We start from the raw sequence: 21,299 nt of genomic DNA on the forward strand, positions 1-21,299 counted from the left end.
TCCTCCGTCTGAAGGCAGACGTGAGACACTGGTCGTCCCTGCCACTCACACTCCTAGGCCGCGCTGCACTGTTTAAAATGATGGCGCTCCCGCGCCTCTTATACATCTTTGAAAATACGCCAGCTGAGATCCCGCCCTCCTACTTGCAGAAAGTCACCGCAGTTGTCACCACTCTGCTTTGGGGTGAGCGTCCCCCGAGGATAGCTCACCTCAAGCTTAACCGCGGCTGGTACGATGGTGGAATTGCGCTACCGAATGTGCAGCTTTATTATTGGGCATCCCAACTCAAGGTACTCAACCAGTGGATCCATGCATCACACACCGACCCGGCATACATGGCGGACAGGGCCCAACTGGGAACACAAACTCTCCTGGCCCCCCTCTATAACCCAAGTCTCCTTAAGGACCTGATTGGCCCCACTAAACACACAGTTACCTTATGGTACAGGGCACTCACCAAGCTACAGTGGAAGGGAATCATCACGAAGCTCACCCCGCTTTGGGATACCAAAAAACTGGGCTGCCTAAGGACCAGTAAAGGGTTCACCCAGTGGGACAATATAGGCATCTCTACGGTGGGAGATCTCTGGACGTCCACAGGGGTGATTCCATTCGAGCAACTTCAACAACAATATGCCCTGGGCCCCACAGAAACATACAGGTATATCCAAATCAGACATGCTCTCCTGGCAGTGTTGGAATCCTCCCCCCTGGAAGACCGGCTCCTCACGGACTTCATGCAAACGAGGGCCACCTCGCTCACATATCGTAAATTGCTAAATAATCTCCCAGACCCCCTACAGAAACTGCGAGAAAAATGGGAGGATGAGTTGGGTACTATGGATGAGACGGATTGGAATGCTGCAATGGCGTCCCCGAGAGAGGCTGGGGTTTCGGCCAGGTTCAGGCTCATACAATTAAAAATACTACACAGAACGTACTATACGAGGACCACCCTACACAAAATGCACAGGGCTGACTCCCCTCGTTGTCTTAGGGAATGTGGGGAGGATGGCACATTATTGCACACACTATGGGGCTGCCCTCTCATTGCCAGATACTGGCAGCAGGTCATGCGCACGATCTCACAGGCCCTTGATACCTCCCTCACACCCGAACCGCGCCTTTGTCTCCTGAATATATGGGAGGGCACTGATCTTAACCTCAGACAACAGCAATGGGTCACAATTGGAACAATGGTGGCGAAGCGTGATGTGGCGCAGAGATGGGGGGTAGCGGAGCTACCTACTTTGGCGCTACGGTGTAAAAACATGGACAAATTGATGGTAACTGAACGAACTGTTTACAAACTCAGAGCGAACCCAAAGAAGTGGAACAAGGTGTGGGAGGCTTGGAATAGGTACAGAGGGGACCTGTGTGACCCGTTGCAGGAGAATGAAGACGAGGATTCAGAGGATGAGGAGGGAATGATTGATTAACCTATGGGTCACTGCGGGGTTGGACTAGAAATGTACTCTTATAGTTGGAAATTCAGCTCACGATATGCGGGGGGGTGAAGGGGGTAGGCCTGGGGTTGGGGGTCGGCGTGTTCTACTAGTATCTTATGTTCTATATTGCTTCATATCTATGCACTACTATTGAGCCACTATGTTTGGTTTGTTTTGATTTTTCATAAATGGAACAAAAACAAAAATGAACCTTAAAAGTAAAACTTCATAACTCCGATATTTACATCCTGATGGTCTGCCATATCATCCTCATCCTGTGCTGCCGGACCGGAGGGTTGTCGGCTGAATAGCTGTGTAGAAGTACGTGATATTCTGTTCTTATCTCATGGCATGAATACTGCGTAATTGTACTGTTGTAATGTGGATGATGAGTATCAATAAAAGTTTTACACCAAAAAAAAAAAAAAAAATCGGTCAACTTATAGCCAAAGTTATAATTGCCTCAGTAGCGGTCCCTTCAAACCGGGGCATGAGGATTTACCAACAAGGGACGATGAAGTTTGAAGAGTAAACATTACGACGGGTGGGGGTCGAGAGGCGGCGCGTGCCATTGCGCCATCTTCACAGCACGTGCCCCGCTCCCTTGGCCTGTTCCTTGTTAGCTCGTTATGACGCATCTGCTTTGAAGTCTGGGTACCCTCTTCCCTCAACAACAGGTCTGCTCTGATCTCCCTCCCCTCAGAGTATCAAATTCCCTCGGTCCGGAGCACTGTTAGGGTACGAGGAGCACCGAGAGGGCGGGAGAGGACCCGAGTCACCAGAGGCCACCAGTCTTTCATGGGGCTACCAGGGGGGGAGAAGGTGCTCTGAGTGGACCGGAGGTGGCCGGAATTTGTTCCAGGCCCCCAGGGGAAGTGATTCACCGAGGGGGTCAGAGGGTGGGAGGTGAAGGTGTGACGGAGGGCGAACCAGAAGTGTGTGCTGATGGCCTGCCAGGATAAAATGAAATTGTATTAAAATAGACTTTGTTTTTCCTCTGAAGTTAAATTTAGTTTTTCCTTGAACAACAGTGTAACTTGTCATGCTGACGTCTGTGTTGCCGGATTTGGTGTCGGTAGAGAGGCTCATAAAGCCGGTAAAGTAACTCAGTGCATTAATGCACCCATGCTTGAGATCTTTGTATTAACTGGGAAGACCAAGGTTCCAGTCACAACGGGGTTCACTTAGCCACTCATTCTTCCGAGGTTGATAAAATGAGTCTCATCAACTTGAGAAATAAGTAGCGCTTAAAAAGAAGACAGTGCGTAAACTCTTACAAAAGAGTACTAATTGTTGATAATATTGTTATAATTACTGTAATCAAGAAGTCTAAGCACCTAAGTTGTGTGCACATACAAGATTAAACATTAACGTGTTTGGCTATATTTATTGTGGTACTTTGGCTTGGTTGGTGCTGTTGGATGCTACCTACCTGGCATTATTGGTGTAGTGAGAGTCTGGGTTTGGTGCATTCAGAAGCTCTGATGTATCTGGACCTTGACCTTTGTTGCTAGATTTGATGTGGGAGATGCTCAGGCAGTGCCGCCTTTTTTATACCCTGGTCTCTATGCCTCGATATGGCGCAGTGAAAGGCTCGGACCTGGACCTATTAATGAAGTTTGTGCATTCAAGAGCATAGACCTTGGCCTTGTGGCAGGATTTAATGCAGTGAAACGTTCGGACACTGGTGCACAAGGTTTTAGGTCGAGCTCGACCTGCATTCAATGCAAAGCATTGATTGCGGTCTGCTCGACAACTATTGTCAGCCGTTTTTGGGAATATGGACGCGAGAGTGGCACGAGCGCAGATTTGACCATGTGGGCGTGCACGGCGCCATGCCCATCTCCTGCCTCGGAAGCTCCAACACCACACATGCATGCGCATACACAGACACACACACGAGCGCCCATGCACGCACGCACCCATACATACAGAGAACCTACCCCCGCCGTCGCATACACACACGCGCACACACACACACACACACACTGCATACACACACGCCCCCCCCCTCGGAAGCTCCAACACCACACACGCATGCGCATACACACACACGAGCGCCCATGCACGCACGCACGCACCCATACATACAGAGAACCCACCCCCGCCGTCGCATACACACACGTGCACACACACACACTGCATACACACACGCTCCCCCCCCTTACCTCACCGGGCTCTTTTCTTGATGAAATCCCTGTTTTCTTGTGGGCTCCTTCTGCTCGGCTCCGAATGGATGGACGGGCGGGGGCGATGCGGCCAGGGGCTCCAGTGCTGCTACGGCGGGCGGGAAGGCAGGGGCGACGCGGCCAAGGGCTCCAGTGCTGCTACAGCGGGTGGGCGGGTGGGGGCGACGCGGCCAGGGGTTCCAGTGCCGTCCATCGCCTCTTGTACGCCATCAGCAAGCGGACCCAGAGAAGCGGCCAAGAACACTCTGCGCCTGCGCCCGCCTGACGTCACTTAGAGGCTGAACCTTACGGTAGGCAGGCGCGGGCCGCAGGGTCCCTCTGACTCATTCTACGGGGCTCCAATACTTTCAGGCCGACTTCGCGCTATATAAAGCTACATAAAAAACAGTTTTTTCTTTTGCAGGGCATGGCTCGCCTGTTTTGTTTAATAACTTACAACTATTCATTGCAGCGCAGCACCCATTGCACGAGCTCTGTGCGTTCAGCTTCGAAGCTCCATCTCCCCATAGTGTGCCCTGCCTCCCACCTCCAAAAACATATTTAACTCTCCTTTCACCCCGCTACCGGGTTAAAGAGTTGATCATCGGCTGGGCTCATCGTTTCCTGGGATCATCACTACGGCGCAAGGGCCACAGGGATCGGCTGCTGAGCCAGCCTCAGACCTCCCCGCCCCCCCCCCCCCCCTCCCCTCCTCATCCCCCTCCTCCCATGCAGCAGCTAATCAGCTGCCCAACAACTCCGGACTCCGTGCAGTAAATAGTACGACAATCAACCCCGTTCGGTCTCCTGTTGTGAAATATCAAAGGTGCATGCTACCTGCTTGCTGCATTACAAGTACCAGACAATTGCCCTTATCAGACATACATGCTACCTTTGCCTGTTTAGCCTCCGTTTGAGGTGTTTGCATTTTCGGAAGTGGGGAACAGGTCGTCCTGGCCAGCTGGAGCACGCCAGGCCAAGGATCGAATTTGTTGCACTAGGGAAGTTATCTTCATGATTTGCTAGGAAATGGCTCCCATTTTTACAGTGGAATGACATTAAAAAAAGTACAAGGTATAATATTTTAACAATCTGTGCAAATAGTAAGCAGTTTAACTTCAATGTTCAATATCTCACTTTCGAAAATGCCGCATTTGAAAACGTATAAACTAGTAATTTTTAGACATTTGTTTAAAAGAGACATGGGCGGCTGAACTGCATATGTTTCTAGTTAACCCCAGGCATTTTCGAAGTACTTGCAAAGCTGGGGACAAAAACATAGCATCAACGTCAGTATCTGGCTGGTTGTTTAAAGCCTTAGCTACTATTACTATTGTCCTTTTCCACAATGCATATGCTTCTAATGAGATACTCAATTGAGAACAAAAAGCCTACATTAATATTTAAAAAATTCTACCTCCTAGGCGATCAAAAGAGTTTAGCCACATCAATAGCCTTTGTTATCTTGCACATCAGCTTGTTTATTTAGAACCTAATTTGATGATTTGTGGTTCTATACCCTTATTATGGTGGAAAGTGCCAGTTCTGAGACTCCGCCTGTCCTCTTGCTTGACCCACAATGTTTTAGATATCACCAAAGCTGTATCTGGACCGTGAGTTATTGCAGAGGCAGAGCATCCTGAAGAGGTATAACAAGACTCCTAGAAATAAAGAGGACTTCAGACGTTCAAAGGGAAGATGATTTTCCTTCTTCTCTTTTGATTGGATGCAGATGCGCTTGTCCCTACCCTCCTTCTTGGTCCAGCCTCCTCCTGAGAAGAAGTGCTTTATCCAGGACAGACAGATGAATCCGTCAACAGGGAAACTTTTTTTTATCAACTGAATAAAAAGATGGCTCACAGGATAGTGTGTTGCACACTGCTATATACACCGGTTACACCCTGAAGAGCCTCTGCAGTGTGGGCATGTTTGTTCCCTGATGAGCAGAGTTTGAAGATACCAAAAGAGTATATATTTGGGGCAAAATAGAATTTCTGCAGGTCAAAGTGCACTTTCGATAGATGAACATGATTGCAATGTAACTATTTTTGGCTGATAAACTATTGTTTTAAGTAACATTCTCAGAACCCTTGGAGGCAGTCTTTTATACGAAATCATTAGCTACCAAAAATTGACAAAGCTAGTAAGTATGGATTTAATGTGCCAACCCGTGTAAAGAAGGAAATGCAGAAGGCTGCCTTTGTGCATGAGCAGTTGATAGTCTGGGAGGTCTAAAATATTTTCTCATGCTTTCCAATTCAGACACTCACTGCAGGTGGAGTGGTGCGCCCAAACTGCCAACAGCTTTAGGTGAGAGGAAAATACTCGTGGAGCCAAGACTTGATTGGCGAGGTCTCAAGCCAATGGCTGAAAGAGGCTGGTCAATAAAAGCTAGGTTGTGTTGCAGGGGAATTCCCTCAGTAATCTAGCTTTGGAAAATATAGGAAATGTGGCACGATTATCTCTTATTACCGTTACCCGGATTTCCGCTAACGGTCAATGGATCTTTGCCACCGTTTATGACCAGAGAGCTCCTACATAAACATGAGCAATTCATAAAATGCAAATTAACATTTTAGCCAATAATGAGCAGTTTTAAAGGGATTTATTTTCCAATCAAATATAAGAATCTCTGACTCTTCATTCAGTAGTCCGGTATCAATCCGGTTACAGAATTGCAAACAGAAAAATTAAGTTAGCACAAAGCATCACTCTATCGCCCTCACTCTATCTATCGCCCTCACTCTATCTATCGCCCTCACTCTATCTATCGCCCTCACTCTATCTATCGCCCTCACTCTATCTATCGCCCTCACTCTATCTATCGCCCTCACTCTATCTATCGCCCTCACTCTATCTATCGCCCTCACTATCTATCGCCCTCACTATCTATCGCCCTCACTATCTATCGCCCTCACTATCTATCGCCCTCACTATCTATCGCCCTCACTATCTATCGCCCTCACTATCTATCGCCCTCACTATCTATCGCCCTCACTCTATCTATCGCCCTCACTCTATCTATCGCCCTCACTCTATCTATCTCCCTCACTCTATCTATCGCCCTCCCTCACTCTATCGCCCTCCCTCACTCTATCGCCCTCCCTCTTTCTATCTATCACCCTCCCTCTATCTATCTATCGCCCTCCCTCACTCTATCGCCCTCCCTCACTCTATCGCCCTCCCTCTTTCTATCTATCACCCTCCCTCTATCTATCTATCGCCCTCCCTCACTCTATCGCCTTTCCTCACTCTATCTATTGTCCTCCCTCCCTCTAGCTATCTATCGCCCTCCCTCTATCTGTCGCATCACCACAGCATCACTCAGCACCACCACAGCATCATGCAGGGGCACAACAACATCACTATGCGCTACCACAGCATCACTGAACCCTACAGCATCACTCGTTCACCACCACAGCATCACTCAGCAACACCACAGCATCACTGGTTCAAATATGTTCTCTCAATGTTTCAAGCTTTATTACAAATGTCACAAAAAGATGTTAATATTTCACTTCTGTTCTTGAATTTTCGTCACAATATAATACACTGAACATTATCTTCACAAAATTTATTTACAAAAGTTTAAGCTGTTGCCATTATAAATTACGATAACTTTTATTTAAGTATTAATTATTTTAAAAAATTAAAAGCCATTGTTATTTGTAATATCAATACATCTAAGTCACGTAAATACAACACATATAGCATTACAAATGCTATAGGTGTCACATTTGCGAAAGTTAAAACTATTGGAATTGTAAATGACAAAGCTATTAATTTAGCTATTTTCAAAACCAACACATAAATACAAAATTTGTCATTTACAATACCAATAGCTCAAACTTTCCAAATGCTAGACCTATTGCATTGCAAATGCTTGTTCATTGTGAGTCTTGGACAAAGGTATGTGGAGTTTGTGCAATGATAGGTTCAGACATCTAACTCTGTTTTTGAATTTGTTCCAGTGAAAAGTTCAAGCTAAGGCTCTCTTGCTGGATTTGGTTTCCCTACTAGAGACAGGGAAAGGCAAAGGATTGAAGCTGTGGGAAATAAGGTCTTCTCTTAGATGAGCCTTTCCCTCTGTACCACAAACACAACCTCTATTTTGATCTCTTATTCCCATGCATTGTGGGAACTGGTGCAAAGGCTTACTTTAAACCTCTCCGTCCACTTTTGTGACATTTATGCTGTAGTGTAGTTCCTAGTTTCCCACTAGGCCCTGCGCATTGGAATAACATAAACAGTAGTATCGACGTGGAACTGCAGATATTCCAGGCCTCCACTGACTATGCTAAACTTAATTGGGTTGTGTTACCAACTAGCTCAGAGGTCACTGGAAACTTTCTTCTCTGCATAGGAAGTGATCAGCTTCCTTGGCACAGACAAGAAGGGATTCAGTTTTCCAACAACCGTGCAACATGACAACTTTGCTCCTCAGATCAAGAGTCAATCTCTAGGGTCGTGTGAAACAATAGACAGGTATTTCACTCAGTCAGTTTAGTGCAGTTTACTTTCACGAGATGTAGAGAATAGAGAGACGGGCGTTTGTCAATAAAGGGTTAACATTTATTGAACAGTCTTTCTTCTCGTACAAGAGAAATGTATTGCCACAATTGCAAGACTTGTTGTTATAAAAAGTACGTACAGTAAGATAAGTATTGCGAAATAGAACTGTAAAAGCATTGATATGGTTTCTTAGCCATACAATGGTTTAAAAGTAATAAAACATATATACAGTCATATATACATTAGGCTAACATACTCAACTGGTGCTTCTAACTAAGCCTACCCCAGTGTGCCTGACCTAAGCCTAACACGTGGAAGGGGAGTAAGTAAGTAGCTTTAAGTTAAGTTGGTTTTGCCAAGGTTTGTTTCAAGAATTCTCGTCTAAGGGTTTAGTCAACACCATACCTCTGAATAGAATGATGGAGGATTGGTATCTCCTTCAGGGGTCACTCTCGATATCCCAGTCACCCGCGAGGGTAGACCGGAAACGCCGGAGCTGGATTTCTCTGCAGGAGAAAGGCAGCGGGTCTCTTCAGCGCGTCGAGGAAGGAGGGGGGACAGCGTCCGCGGGCAGCTGGAATCTGCTGGATGTCTTCGCAGAGGGACGGCTGTTCAGCTCCTAAGCGTACTGCACCATCGTTCGCGCTTTAGCAGCGATAATGGTATCAGTAGCTTCACCCCCACAGGGACAGCAGGCTGCAGCGACAGAGTGCTAGATTCACCAACACGGGGTCTTGCAGGCAGCTAGCATCAGCAACAGTAGCTCATTGCTTAAGGCAACGTTGGTAATATTTATACCTGACAGGTGCCGGGTTTGACGCAAGTTTGCTGGACATAAGACGTCAATTAAAGATGTCACTAGGAAGTGATAGTTATCAGTTGCTCATTAGAGTTCCATTACTAATCAAAACACAGCAAGCGGGGATTTCCAGGTGTGCTGAGTTTTTATCTTGTTGAAGAACTCGGAGTGTTAATCTAGGAATATCAGATAGTGACTTCTGCTCTGTCATTGCACTAATTGGTTGCAAAGGAAGTGGCAGAGAACTATGCTGGAATGTGGCTCTGTTCGTGTGAGGCCAGAGATGACTTTCTGAATATCGTACTTGAACGGTTATGCCAATATAGGGAATAAATGGATTTATAGCCGAATAGGGGCATAAGGTCACAGTATCGATCAGGAACCTAGATAAACACGCAACAATGCAGTTGTGCGTGATGGGCAAGACGCCCGCAAACGTACCCCCCACTTTGTCTGGATACAGAGGATAGTGTGGCATGATCCATGGGCTCTTTCGCCACCAACCGCTGCCATACATAGAAACATTCCACTGGCATTCTGGGTTATCTCCAGGCAAACCCCATGGACATGACTTTTGATAGAGTTTGCTTCTTTGGCATTAAGGCTATCTCAGCAACGGACAGCTACAAGCAAAGTTTGTCTTTGACTCAGTCTTAGGGACTGTTTTTTTCTGCTAGCCAGTTTCACCAGTAGTACAGAAGGTAAAGAAGATATTCCAGGGGCCTGTCTTATGGGCAGCGCCTGCCATCGCAGCATGCGTAGCTGCCCACATTATTTCACAGCTAACAAGGGATGTGACACAGCCAAGGACTATTAAGAGCTTCAGCACAGTCCTCTTTCTCCTCTTCCCTGGCTCCTTCTGCAAAACCATTTTAATTTGCACTGGAAGGAGCATGTGCGGTCTCTTGGGCAGTAGGATGTCCTTTCATTTAACTCACTGTCAGTCCATCACCGAGGACTGGTGTGTTTGTCGGATTGTTGATCAATGTTATACCCTTACCTTTCAGGACTTGCCTCCTTCCATTTCTCGTGTTCTCGGTGTCTCTCCAGAAGATCAAGCCCACGTTATGCAGCAGTTGGTTATCGATCTGTTGAGGAAAGGGGCTGTGGATTTGGTTCTAGAGTACATGAACAGGCAAGGATCCCACATCTGTTATTTTCTTGGCCCCAACAAAATGGTCTCTGTCCCATTCTGAATGACTTCCTCCACAAGGAGGAGTTCAAGATGCAGGTCTTTTTGATTCTGGAGCTGGCAGATTAGGTAGTGTTCCTCGAATTGCAGGATACATGTATCATTATGACTATGCTGAAGGCAGGTTTGCTGGTTTTGATGTCAGACCACTTGCAGACCACAAACTCCTTGCTCTTTGACTTAGGGTTTTCAAGCACTCTCCCCAAGTCTCACCCCCAGTCTTTTCGTCATTGAGGCAGAACAGACCATTGTTTCGCTTGAAGCCTTCTCACCTCCCCAGCAAGTTTGAGACATTCATACTATAATCCTAATTTTTCCGAACGTGAGGTCTTGTGGCCATAAGAGTCTTCTGCCTTTTGGGCCTGCTTTCTTCTTGCTTCTTGTTGGTTCCCCACTCTTTATGGCACATGCTTGCACTCCAGTGGCGTCTGTTTTCTTTTGGTCCAACACTGGGCAGTTCTGCTGGACAGCATTCAGGTTTTCCCTTAAACAGCTTGATGCTTATGAAAGCAAGTAACAGCTGTTCATGTCTTCCATGGTTATCCATTTTCTAAAGGTATTGACCAATTTGTTTGGTTTGCTATTTGTTAAGTTATCCTTTGCAACAGCTAACCTTGTAGGCCGTGTTGTTGATGGCCATTACCTCAGCTCAGCTTCTTAGCAAACTGCAGCCTTTGTCTACAGTTCCTTTTTTCTGCTGGTGAACTGTTCCTTTAGACTAAGGCATTTTGTCGAAGGTGTTTACCCCGTTTCACATGGTTCAGTGCATCACTCTTCCAAAATTCTAATCATCTCCGATTCCCACCAAAGATTAGGAAAGACAGCACTGCCTGGATCCTCACAGGGTGCTCTGTTTCTACATTGACAGGACCCAAGAGTCCCGGACCGATGATCTCTTTTAAGGTCTTGTCTGGTGTTAGCAGCGCGCATGCGCTGCTCTCGCCATGACAAGGGCCTTTTGAAATCGATGCGGATTCCAAAGCGTGCACGCGGAGGGACAGAATATGTGCATGCAGGGACTGGATGATTTACTGGTGGCGTGATACTCTCGGGACTTTTTTTTTCACCGCCAGTAAAGGCAGTTCCCGCATGCACATATTCTGTCCATCCTATGATGGGCCGCATGCGCTTCTTTTCATTCCAACCTGAATTACCACTTACGCAAAGGTGCTCGGAGTAAAGTTGACATTTTACAGCTGGCATAATGGCGATGTTTGAAAGACAGTACAGAAAATAGGTGAGGCGATACCCTTCACTGTACTTGCTCGAATACATGCAAACTCCTCTTTTTTTGAAGGCGGCTGGCAAAATAATTAATATTAGTGGTGGTGATGCCAGTGAACAGGCAAAGAAGGGTCACTATATGCCTAAAGAATATGCCTAAAGAAAAAACCTCTCTGTTTGGCATGTAATGTGATTCATGTTCACAGATGTGAAATTGAGCCCGATTGTGAGAGAGTTATATGAACAAATAAATACAAGTTCATCAAAGACGCCGCTCTGGCTCAAACCAAACAGCACATATAGGAGGAAACGTTTTGCTTACCTCGGACAATGTCCCTCCTTTCAACTCACTGCACTCACTCAGAAGTGCTCGCTCAATCTTGTTTTCCTTTTTCACTGTGACAGTCCTTCACTTTCGATTTCTCTTCTTGCACTTCCTTTTGCTGTGAAAAATGCTAATCGGATGGCAGCTGGGATTGCAGGCGCACCGCGCAGACAGACAGCACGGACACGTACTGTGTCCCTCAAGCCTCTTCACCTTTGCACCGTTTGTACTAGTTGTTTTCTTGGGCACTGTGCTATGTGCACATTATGAGTGACAAACTTGGTCGTTCAGAAGACAGCTTGCCTGCATTCCCATACCAACATACTGTAGACCTTGGATGGTCTCCAGCCAATCCCTTCCTCCTGCTGGCTCTCGCGACCTCTTTCACACAGTTCCCGAACCGGAATCCGGCAGTCAGTTCTCCGAAGGCGTCCTCCGGTTTCTTAAACTCTGTCCATGCCCCTGGAGTCTGAAATACTCGTCTCTCAGTTCTTTTATCTTTTTAAGAAATGATTTTGACAGCTTGTGAGGTACTGAGGACTGAGGTATCACTTGCGTCTTCTATTGCAGGGAAACGTTTTGCGTGTAATGCTGTGATTTAGACTGTTAACAGCATGGCTTTGAGATGAACAGTTGTCTTTGCCATGGAATGTGGACTTAACTGGGTGAGACACATAAATAGAAATATATGTTTGTAAATGGGGTAGGTATGTGTGGTCTTTTTCTCTCAGCTGCAGAGCACAGACAGTCTAAAATACTTTTTTTTACAGAATTCACAAAAGCAATTTGTGCCACTTGAATGGATGCGTCGGCCATGTTTGTTGGGTCCTTAAATGTATCATGTGCACATAGGCATATGTGAGTGTACAATGCAAGATCGCAGGCGCTGCGGATGCATCTGTGGAGTGGGGTCCACTTGTTGCGGGCTTCACAATAAAAAGGTGTCAGACAATGACGGAGGAGAGCGTGTCACGCGGAGACGGGGGTGCGCGAAAGGGGGTGTATGAGAGATGGTTAGTGAGTGAGATGGGCAGGGGTCTGTGGAGGGGCCTTCAAGTTAATTTTGGGGGTTGTCTTCTCAGAAGACATGCAGACTGGAATTTCCTTTTGGGGTGAGGGGGAGGGATACTAAGGTTCCAGGTGTGGAACTCTAGGTTTCAGTAGAATTCAATATGTCGGAATCTGTCTACTGGCTGAGCTCTGTGGGTGGTTGTTAGACTGTGTGTTGTCAGTCAGAAGTGGGAGTCACTAAATTACTAGTTCTTACAGAGGGCATGTATGTTATCAGAGCTGTGAGGGTCTAAGATCATGTGATTGGAGTCCTGAAGAGAGAGAAATGTTGCCTAATCTGGAGATAAGCAGCCACCACAGCCAAGTGTAGTCGTATGAAGGTGACAATAAGCCCACATGTCTGGAGGTGTGCTATGTAACAAACATTGTTTTGAACAGTGGCTGTTAAGGGAAAACAATGTGCTTTGAAAGGCAACAACATATAAACCCTTTCGATTTGGCATAATAGCAGGCTCAAGTTGTAGGTCTGCGGGCTTCCTTCAGAATGTTCATGTATTCGAGAGGAAGATTGATGCAACTAAATTCTAATACTTTAGGAGCCCAAATGCAAGGTTGAGACTCTTGTGATTGGGTGCCTGATTTCTGCATGGTTCTGTGTGAGAAAGTGAAGCCTGTTTGGGAACCTCTTGTACAGAACCACCGAAAGCTCAATGAGAGTGGTGAACCAGGGTTGTCTGGTCCAAGTAGAAGCCATCAGGATGAGGGTGAGAGAGGTTTGTAGCATTTTACAAAAGAAAAACTGAATTCAGGGAGAGGTGGGAAAGCGTAGGCCTAATAACCCTGACCAGTTCATCCATAGTGCACTGCCCATTGACTGTAGGTGTGGTAATCTTGATGTGAAGTTTGGGCAATTTGTGTTTCCTGCTGTGAAGAGGTACACATCCGGAAACCCGAGAACTGGAAATGGTGGAGGACTCCAAGGTGGAGTTCCCACTTGTGGTTGTGTTGCCGCATCCTGCTGAGAAGGTCTGCAAAATCGTTCCCCACCCACGGGAGGAACTCAGTCAGCAGGTGGATTCTGTGATGGAGAGCCCAGCGTCAGATGGACTTAGCTAGCAGAAAAAGCTGAGATCGAGTGCCTCCCTGCTTCTGTATCTAATAAAAGGCTGTCATGCCGGATGAGGACTACCTTGACCACAATGTAGGAAAGGAAGGCCTTGAGGGCTAGATAGACAGTTAAAAACTCCAAATAGTTGATGTAGAGACCCCTGTGACTAGAATCTCACTGATCCTGGACAGTCCGGTTTTGTCGATGAGCCTTCCCACCGAGAGATGCGTCCATTGTAATGGTCATCTGAGCAACTGGGTCAAGAAAAGGCCATCCTTGCAACAAGTGGATGGTGTTACAAAAATGCAGATAACAATACGTGTGTTGGCTGCTCAACACTAAATCATCCGAATGACCATCCGCCTGAGAATACAGATGCAATAAGCACTGCCTGCAGCGGGGGCATGTGCATTCTTGCTTGGTGGTACTATGGCGAAGCAAGAGGTCATCATGCATAGGAGTGCGCATGACTGAGCAGACTGACCTATTGATTTGACTGAAAAAGAGGGAGCAGCACATGGATGGACTGGACTCTAGCTGCACTGGATAGGCTTGGTTTACCTCTGCACTGAGGATGGCTTCCAAATACAGTTGAATTTAAAGGGGCTGGTGAAGGAACTTTACAGCTTTAATGGTAAATCAGAGTTTGTGAAGGAGGTGTACAGTGGCACGCACTGCTGTTGCATTGTACTTTTTATCAGCCAATTGTCGAGGTATGGGAATACATTGTTACCCTGTCTTTGAAAGTGTTCAGTTACTACTGCAAGGCATTGGGTAATATTTGAGGTGCGGTGGTGACCCCGAAGGGCAGCACTTTGAACTGGTTGTGTTGGCGCCTTACCACACACCGGAGGTAGTGCGGATGCGCTGGATGATTCGGGATGTGGAAGTAGGCATCTGAAGTCAAGTGCAGCCATTAAGTTCCATTGCTGTAGCAGTGGAATGACATTCAGAAGAGTGACCTTGTGGAGGATGTAGGAAGTTGGCTCAGGATATACTAAACCAAAGTGAGGTACAGTGTGCACAGAGTCCAGTGGAACCAACAAGGTAGGCAGAGGTAAAGTAGATCGCTCCTCACTCTCTATTTGTGGTAGTGTGGTCGAGCAGTAAGGCTTTATCAGAGGGCAGTGTTAAGCATTTGTTGTACACACTCAGTTAGCAAAAGAATTCACACACTCTAAGACTGAACTAAAGACCAATTGTTTTTGTATAAAAATATTCTTTTACTTATTTTATTTTCTAGAACCAAGCAAGCCTGGCACAGGTAAGCAATAAATACTTTTTAGTAGTAATGCAGTTTGTAAATAGTTAGAACTGTAATTGTACTTTAATTTGATTACATTAGTGTTATTGATAATGCAATGCTTTTCAGAATACAGTACATATAATTTGTATAGGATTTTTGGTAAAATTACAGGTAAGCTACTTTTGAGGGTACTTTTCTTACACTGTGCATTATGCCTGGATACTGCACTGGGACATTTCCTGTAAACGGTAATTAAAACGTTTTTGTTAGTTAGAACAATTGGAAACACTTTTCATAGAAAAACAGTCAATGTTATCCTATGGAGGAAAATAGTGTTATTGGTTTTAAGGTAAGTACTTTGTTGTGGGAGTTGGTGTTCTGGGGTTAGAATCAGGGGTCCACCAGGGTCACAGATGAACTTTTGTTACACCCTCAGCAGCACTAGGGCGGCCGGGTGCAGAGTGCTGAGGCCCATTGTTATCCAAAGGGGAGAAGGGGGCCTCTGACGAGCAGGGCACTGGGTTGTGGGAGCAAAGCTCCTGCACTTAAGCTCAGGGCAAATGGGGGTTTCGGCCAGCACAAAAGACACACCCTCATCTGCACTGGGGCAGCCAGTTGCAGAGTGCTGTTTTGGTGCCAGATGCCCTGTAGCTTACAATGGGGAGTCTCAGGTTTGCAAAGGCACTGCAGGCTCGGGGACTAATATATTCTGGGTGCAACCACCACTTGGAGAGATACGTTGGGATCTTGGGGGTTGGTTACGCACCATTGGTTGGGCCATCCAAGGCTGTGGGGCGTCGGGTGCAGGGGTGCCTTTTAGGGTCGGATCTTCTTACCACCTCCTGGTCGCGTTTGGGTGGACCTTTCAGTTTGAGGCTGCAGGTGTCTGCTTGAGGCAGGTCAGAGGTTGCCGGATCTCAAGTCAGGATCGCTGGGGGGACCTCCTCTTGGTGTTGGGCCACTCTAACTCAGGGAGTGGGCGTCGGGTGCAGAGTGGTGCAGACCTGCGGATCCTTGCGGAACTGGAGTCTGTTGTTTGAACAAATCCGGTGTTCACGGTACACAGTCTCTTTGGGATTGAAGGCAGGCAGGTCCTCCGGGTTTGTCGAGGTTGCTGGCTGCAGGACACACCGGAATTTCGTTGGAGCAAGTTCGAGGTGGGGACAGGCGGGTAGGGCTGGGGGAAAGTCAGTGGGCTTCCTCCTCTTGTTAGCATCGGCATGGCTGTTCGGTCCTTCTTTTCTTCTTGCAGGTTCTTGTCTGAGGAAGCAAGATTCAGGGGTGCCCCTAAATACTAGACTTAGGGGTGTTACAGGGAGGTAAGATGGAGGGAACTGAGAGTTGTGCTTCACCTCGCCTCCAACACGTGAGGGGTGGAGTTGGCTGAGGTGGGCACACCCATCTTCCTCATTTGTTTTTCCCGCCAGTTCTCAAGCCCAAAGTGGGGGTCAGAACTAGTGGGGACCAGTTGCTGAAAGCAGCAAGTGGCCAGGGGAAGCTCACAAAGGCAGCAAGCCTTTGAAGCTTCCCCTTCGTGAACCTTGCCCATCCTGGGGGAGGAGACCTGGCACCTCATCCCAGGATGTGCAGGGGTTCAAACCCCTGAAAGCAGCAGGTTCTCGACCCAGGGGTCCAGAAACATGTCTGGTGGTGGCAGCTGAAAGCAGACAGTCAGCCTGTGAGCCTGGACACTAGTGGTAGGTCGTTTTTCAGGAGGCATCTCTAAGATGCTCTCTGTGTGCATTTTTCATTAAATCCCACACTGGCATCAGTGTGGGTTTAATGTGCGGAGATGTTTAATACTAAACTTCAGTTTTCAGTGTAGCCATTATGGTGATGTGGAGTTCGTAATGACAAACTCATAGCACCATATACTCCTAATGGCAGCACTGTACTTACAATGTCTAAGAATGGACTTAGATTCTGTAGGGGTACAGAGCTAATGCACCTGCACCCTCACCACTGGTATAGGGCACCCAGCTAGAGGGGTGACTGATCTATGCCAGGGCAGTAGGTTGTAGGCATGGCACACCGGGATGTGTGCCATGTCGACTTTTCACTTTGTTCTGCTTCAAGACACACAGCCTGCAAAGGCAGTGTGTGTGTGTGTGTGTAAAGGTACGGGGCCTCTAAGGGTGGCACAATAAGTGCTGCAACCCTTAGAGTTCTTCCGTAGTCACAGTGCCCTGGGTACCTGTGGTACAATCTACCAGGGGCTGACCTGTGGCCAGAGATGCCAATGAGGTTTAGGTTAGTTTTGGGGTAGGAGAACAAGCCCTGGGAATCTGATTGGGGGGACCCAGTGCACATCAAGTCAAAAGTGCATCAGTAGCCTGGCAAAGAGTGAGAGGGTTACTGCAACAGAAACCCAGCTTCTCACAAGTGTTCTGACAGAATGCACTTGTTCAGGGGCATGAAGTCCAGGATAGGGCTTAGGAACCCATCCTTTTTGGGAATGAGAAAGTAGAGAGAATACAACCTTGAGCCCTGTAGGTGTGGCTGCACAGGATCTATGGCCCCTTTGAGAAGGAGCGTTTGAATCTCTTTTTGAAGCAGACGTTGGATTTCTGAGGAGAGGGGGGGGGGTTATAGAGGGTGTTTCCACAGTAGCCACTTCTGAAGTATGGATTCTGGATTCAAGCAAACCGGGCTGAAGACGGCTGGAATGCCAGAAACCGGTCCTCAGAAGCTTGTTTCCGGTTCAGGGAAGACATGGCTTGGCAGTTCGGGCTGGACTGTTCCCATGAGGCACAGGGTCAGACTGATTTGCATATAGCAATGTCTGAACGGGGTGGCAGAGTGGGCTAAAGAACGGTGATGGATTAAACCCAGATCTTTTGACTGGGTGTGAGTGTTTGATTGATTCAGATGCTCCGTCCATCACCACCCTTTTTTGTACCGCTTTTGGCCGCCATAAGTGTGGCAGGGTATGCTCAGACGTGAGTCCCTTGCTCACTTTGCCACTGGATACAAGCAAGCTGGGCAGAAGACGGCTGGAATGCCAGAAACAGGTCCTCAGAAGCTTGTTTCTGGTCCAGGGAAGACCTGGCTTGGCAGTTCGGGCTGGACTGTTCCCATGAGGCACAGGGTCAGACTGATTTGCATATAGCCATGTCTGAACTGGGGTGGCAGAGTGGGCTAAAGAACGGTGATGGATTAAACCTAGATCTTTTGACTGGGTGTGAGTGTTTGATTGATTCAGATGCTCCGTCCATCACCACCCCTTTTTGTGCCACTTCTGAAGTAGCCTCTAGTGAAGGTTTGTTGAGCAGTCTCTCATTGTAAGGACGTAGAGGCTCTGGGAAGGGTGGTCTTCCGTGATACGCTGATGCCCTTTTGATACTGCCCTCGGTGTCGCGTAAAATAACCCTGGGACGACCTCCACCAGGTCTGTAACCCTTGCTTCTCACGAAGCATGACGAGGCCTCTTGTGACGCCTGCTGGTCCTTCTGGTCGAGAAAGATTCGCCGTCATTTCGAAATACCATGCAGGAACTGCGAAGATACTCCAAACCTCTTCGGCTCCCAGGACTTCAAGGGGAAACATCATCCCGAGCCTTCGACCGACAACAAGGAGACTCCCACCTGTAGGGAGTTCTGGCTCTGACCTCGAGATCAAAGACCCGCCAGTTCAACAAGTCGTGAGTATAGCTCCACCTCCACCCGACACCACTCAGAGCTTCCGTACCACAAGGGGCCTTCAGCTGCTCTGTACCCACAGAGGCAGGATTCTGAGACACTACTGTACCAATAGTTGAATTTGGACACTGCACCCAGTTTCAGCTCAGTGCTGAAGAAAATCTTGAAGTGGACTTCCTTAGCATGCCTGCTCCTCGCCCGGCACCAACCTGGCCATCTGATTAATCCGATACAAAACAACCTGTACATACCAACACCACATGGCAGGAGTATGTATAGCATGTGTATTTACAGTCAAACACATGCCTCAAACATTTTTCCCAGGGAAGTTTAAGATATTTGAAAGAGTTAATGAACATCTTGTGACTAATGTCATATGGGTATGCACAAAATGGCATTAGAAGTAATGTATAGCAGATAAGCCCCCCTATCCTAAATCACTGTCAAAGATTTTCTTAAATTTCAAAATGGTTAAAAACAATTAAGAGCCACATAGTAGGGCTGTTAGTCATTTCCATATGAAGCATAATTATTCAAGGATAATAAATGGTGATGTATTCAGAAGCTTTATATTTTTCAAATACTAAATATTCCTGAATCATTTCATTGCCATCACAGATGTACTGGCTCATTCAAATGTCAAACCATCTCTTCTAACCAAAAAGTAGCATCATTGTAACATTGAACAAAGATTTAAATAAAGAAACAAAGGTGGTAGGTAGTGGTATAGAAGAGCCTCATTTAGCATTTGGGCTTCAAGGTCTGCATTCATTCCCAAAACAAAATAACAACAGATCACAGGAATTTCACTTCCATTTTCTGGATGTATAAAATAAGAGTAATCATTCGCAGAAACAAATAAATGAGCAAATAAAAGTACCTCATTTTTGCATGAACAGTGAGTGAATCCAGCAGGTTCATTGGCAAAGGAGTAACAGACCCAGAAGCCAAACAGCTGGTCCCAGGAAGAGGGATCCTCATATTTCCGTTACCATAAATCGTCTCCACCAGAACTCCCATGGGTAACGTAAAACACTCAGAATTTGTAGAATAGGCGTTGCACAACAGTGCAATTTTGTAATCATTCATTTGTAAACTTTTATTCCTCAAACTCTGCTGCAAGAACCTGTTGTGGAAAATTATGGTTGGGGAGAAGGAGGATACAAAAAAGAATCACAATCTGTAATAGGATTCTTATATGCAGCTTGTCATAACTCAAGGATGACGATAATTAATGGGGAACGATGACCTAGATCAAGAACAATCATTAGAGTGACCTTGTATTGTAATTTACTGAAACATCACATTTTGGGGCAGTGCGGTCAAAAGTGTTAAAAAGAACATAATAATAAAAGGATCTAACTGCACTTTAGCACAAACCCAAACTAGACTGCTCAGTTCAGAAGACCTCACAACAAGAGACACATCGACTATGAAGTTAAAAAACTTCAAAAGAAAGCCAACCAAAATCTCAATGACATTCTGGCAGTTTCAAAGAAGTGCATTCTAAACAATACATACATGCACAGCAAAATGGAACATAAACAAGGGAGAAGATAAGTTGATGACCACTTTAAAATATTCAAAATGCAAATGAAAACCCTACATACATTTCCCAAAGGAAAATCCGTAGATAGAGGGACAAAGGGGTGTGGGAGGGGAAGATGGGAATAAATCATATGCAGTGAAGGAGGGAGACCCCAGTGAAATGTTTGAAGGGCTATATGCAGTAACCAACTAGCAGGTTTGGTAATAAAATAGTGTAAATCATGAAAAGCAAACTACAGGAATAGGAACATGTTTAATGCCAACGAGTAGGGGCCAGTCTTGCATGTCTCATAAGAATATGGCTCTTATTTCAGATCAAGAGCTTGGTGAGATGATCGACAAATTCGGATCATTTTAAGAAGTGGTTTTTTTTTGTTTAAACACAAGGTACCTGAGATTTGCAATAAGTAATAGGCAGATATGACATACCCTGAATATCACTATTGCTGGCTGCATATTAGCTATAATAGTGCTTGCCTCAGTCTACATTCATTACTGACCTGCAGAAGGGCTGGTTCGGAGCCTAGGTAGAGCAATCAAGCCTGTGCCAGGAATGAGAGTATGTAATATGGCCATAAGACATCTCTGGCTAGAGACTAGAGTGCTAACTGACCTTCATCTTACAGCCCGCCCTCATTTGATTCAAATTTTGCAGGAAACCTTAGTTTGCAGTGCTGGCATGTTTAAAAGGTAACTGCAGAACATGTAAAAACGAAATTCAGCCAAAAAGTTTCCTGAGGAAGGGTATGTTGTCTTAGCTCTGGCACTTACACCCCTTAGTTTAAAAAACAAAGTCTTAATTTTCTCCTCAAAGGAAAAGTTGACCTAACTTAGGGGCCGATTAGGATGGCGGACGGACCTGCGTCCGTCTGCGACCCCCGAGGTGGAGGGACCATCTGCAGGGGCAGCGGCGGTCCCTCTGGTGCAATTAGAATGTGACCGCCACCCTGGCGGTCACATCCTGTATCTTTAACCTTGCGGCGGGTGCTGCTTGAAGCAGCACCCGCCGCAAGGTTAAAAATGCATGTTTTACATTTACATGCACAAAGCTGCAGGCACCGCTGCTTTGTGCATGTAAAT

At 46.5% G+C, this 21,299-nt stretch overlaps 1 protein-coding gene across 4 annotated transcripts in view; it reads right to left on the reverse strand.

Annotated features, from left to right (window-relative positions):
* The window catches only part of MED23 (mediator complex subunit 23), a 583,151-nt gene that overhangs the window by 336,737 nt on the left and 225,115 nt on the right, over window positions 1-21,299 (reverse strand). For all 4 annotated transcript variants that reach the window (XM_086927430.1, XM_086927429.1, XM_086927428.1 and 1 more), the window contains one exon: window positions 19,552-19,797. In XM_086927430.1, the coding sequence (XP_086783556.1) occupies window positions 19,552-19,797 (246 nt within the window). The remainder of the gene's footprint in view (window positions 1-19,551; window positions 19,798-21,299) is intronic.

The sequence above is a fragment of the Lissotriton vulgaris genome, chromosome 6 (genome assembly GCF_964263255.1).
Source record: "Lissotriton vulgaris chromosome 6, aLisVul1.2, whole genome shotgun sequence".
In the NCBI taxonomy this organism is placed as follows: domain Eukaryota; kingdom Metazoa; phylum Chordata; class Amphibia; order Caudata; family Salamandridae; genus Lissotriton; species Lissotriton vulgaris.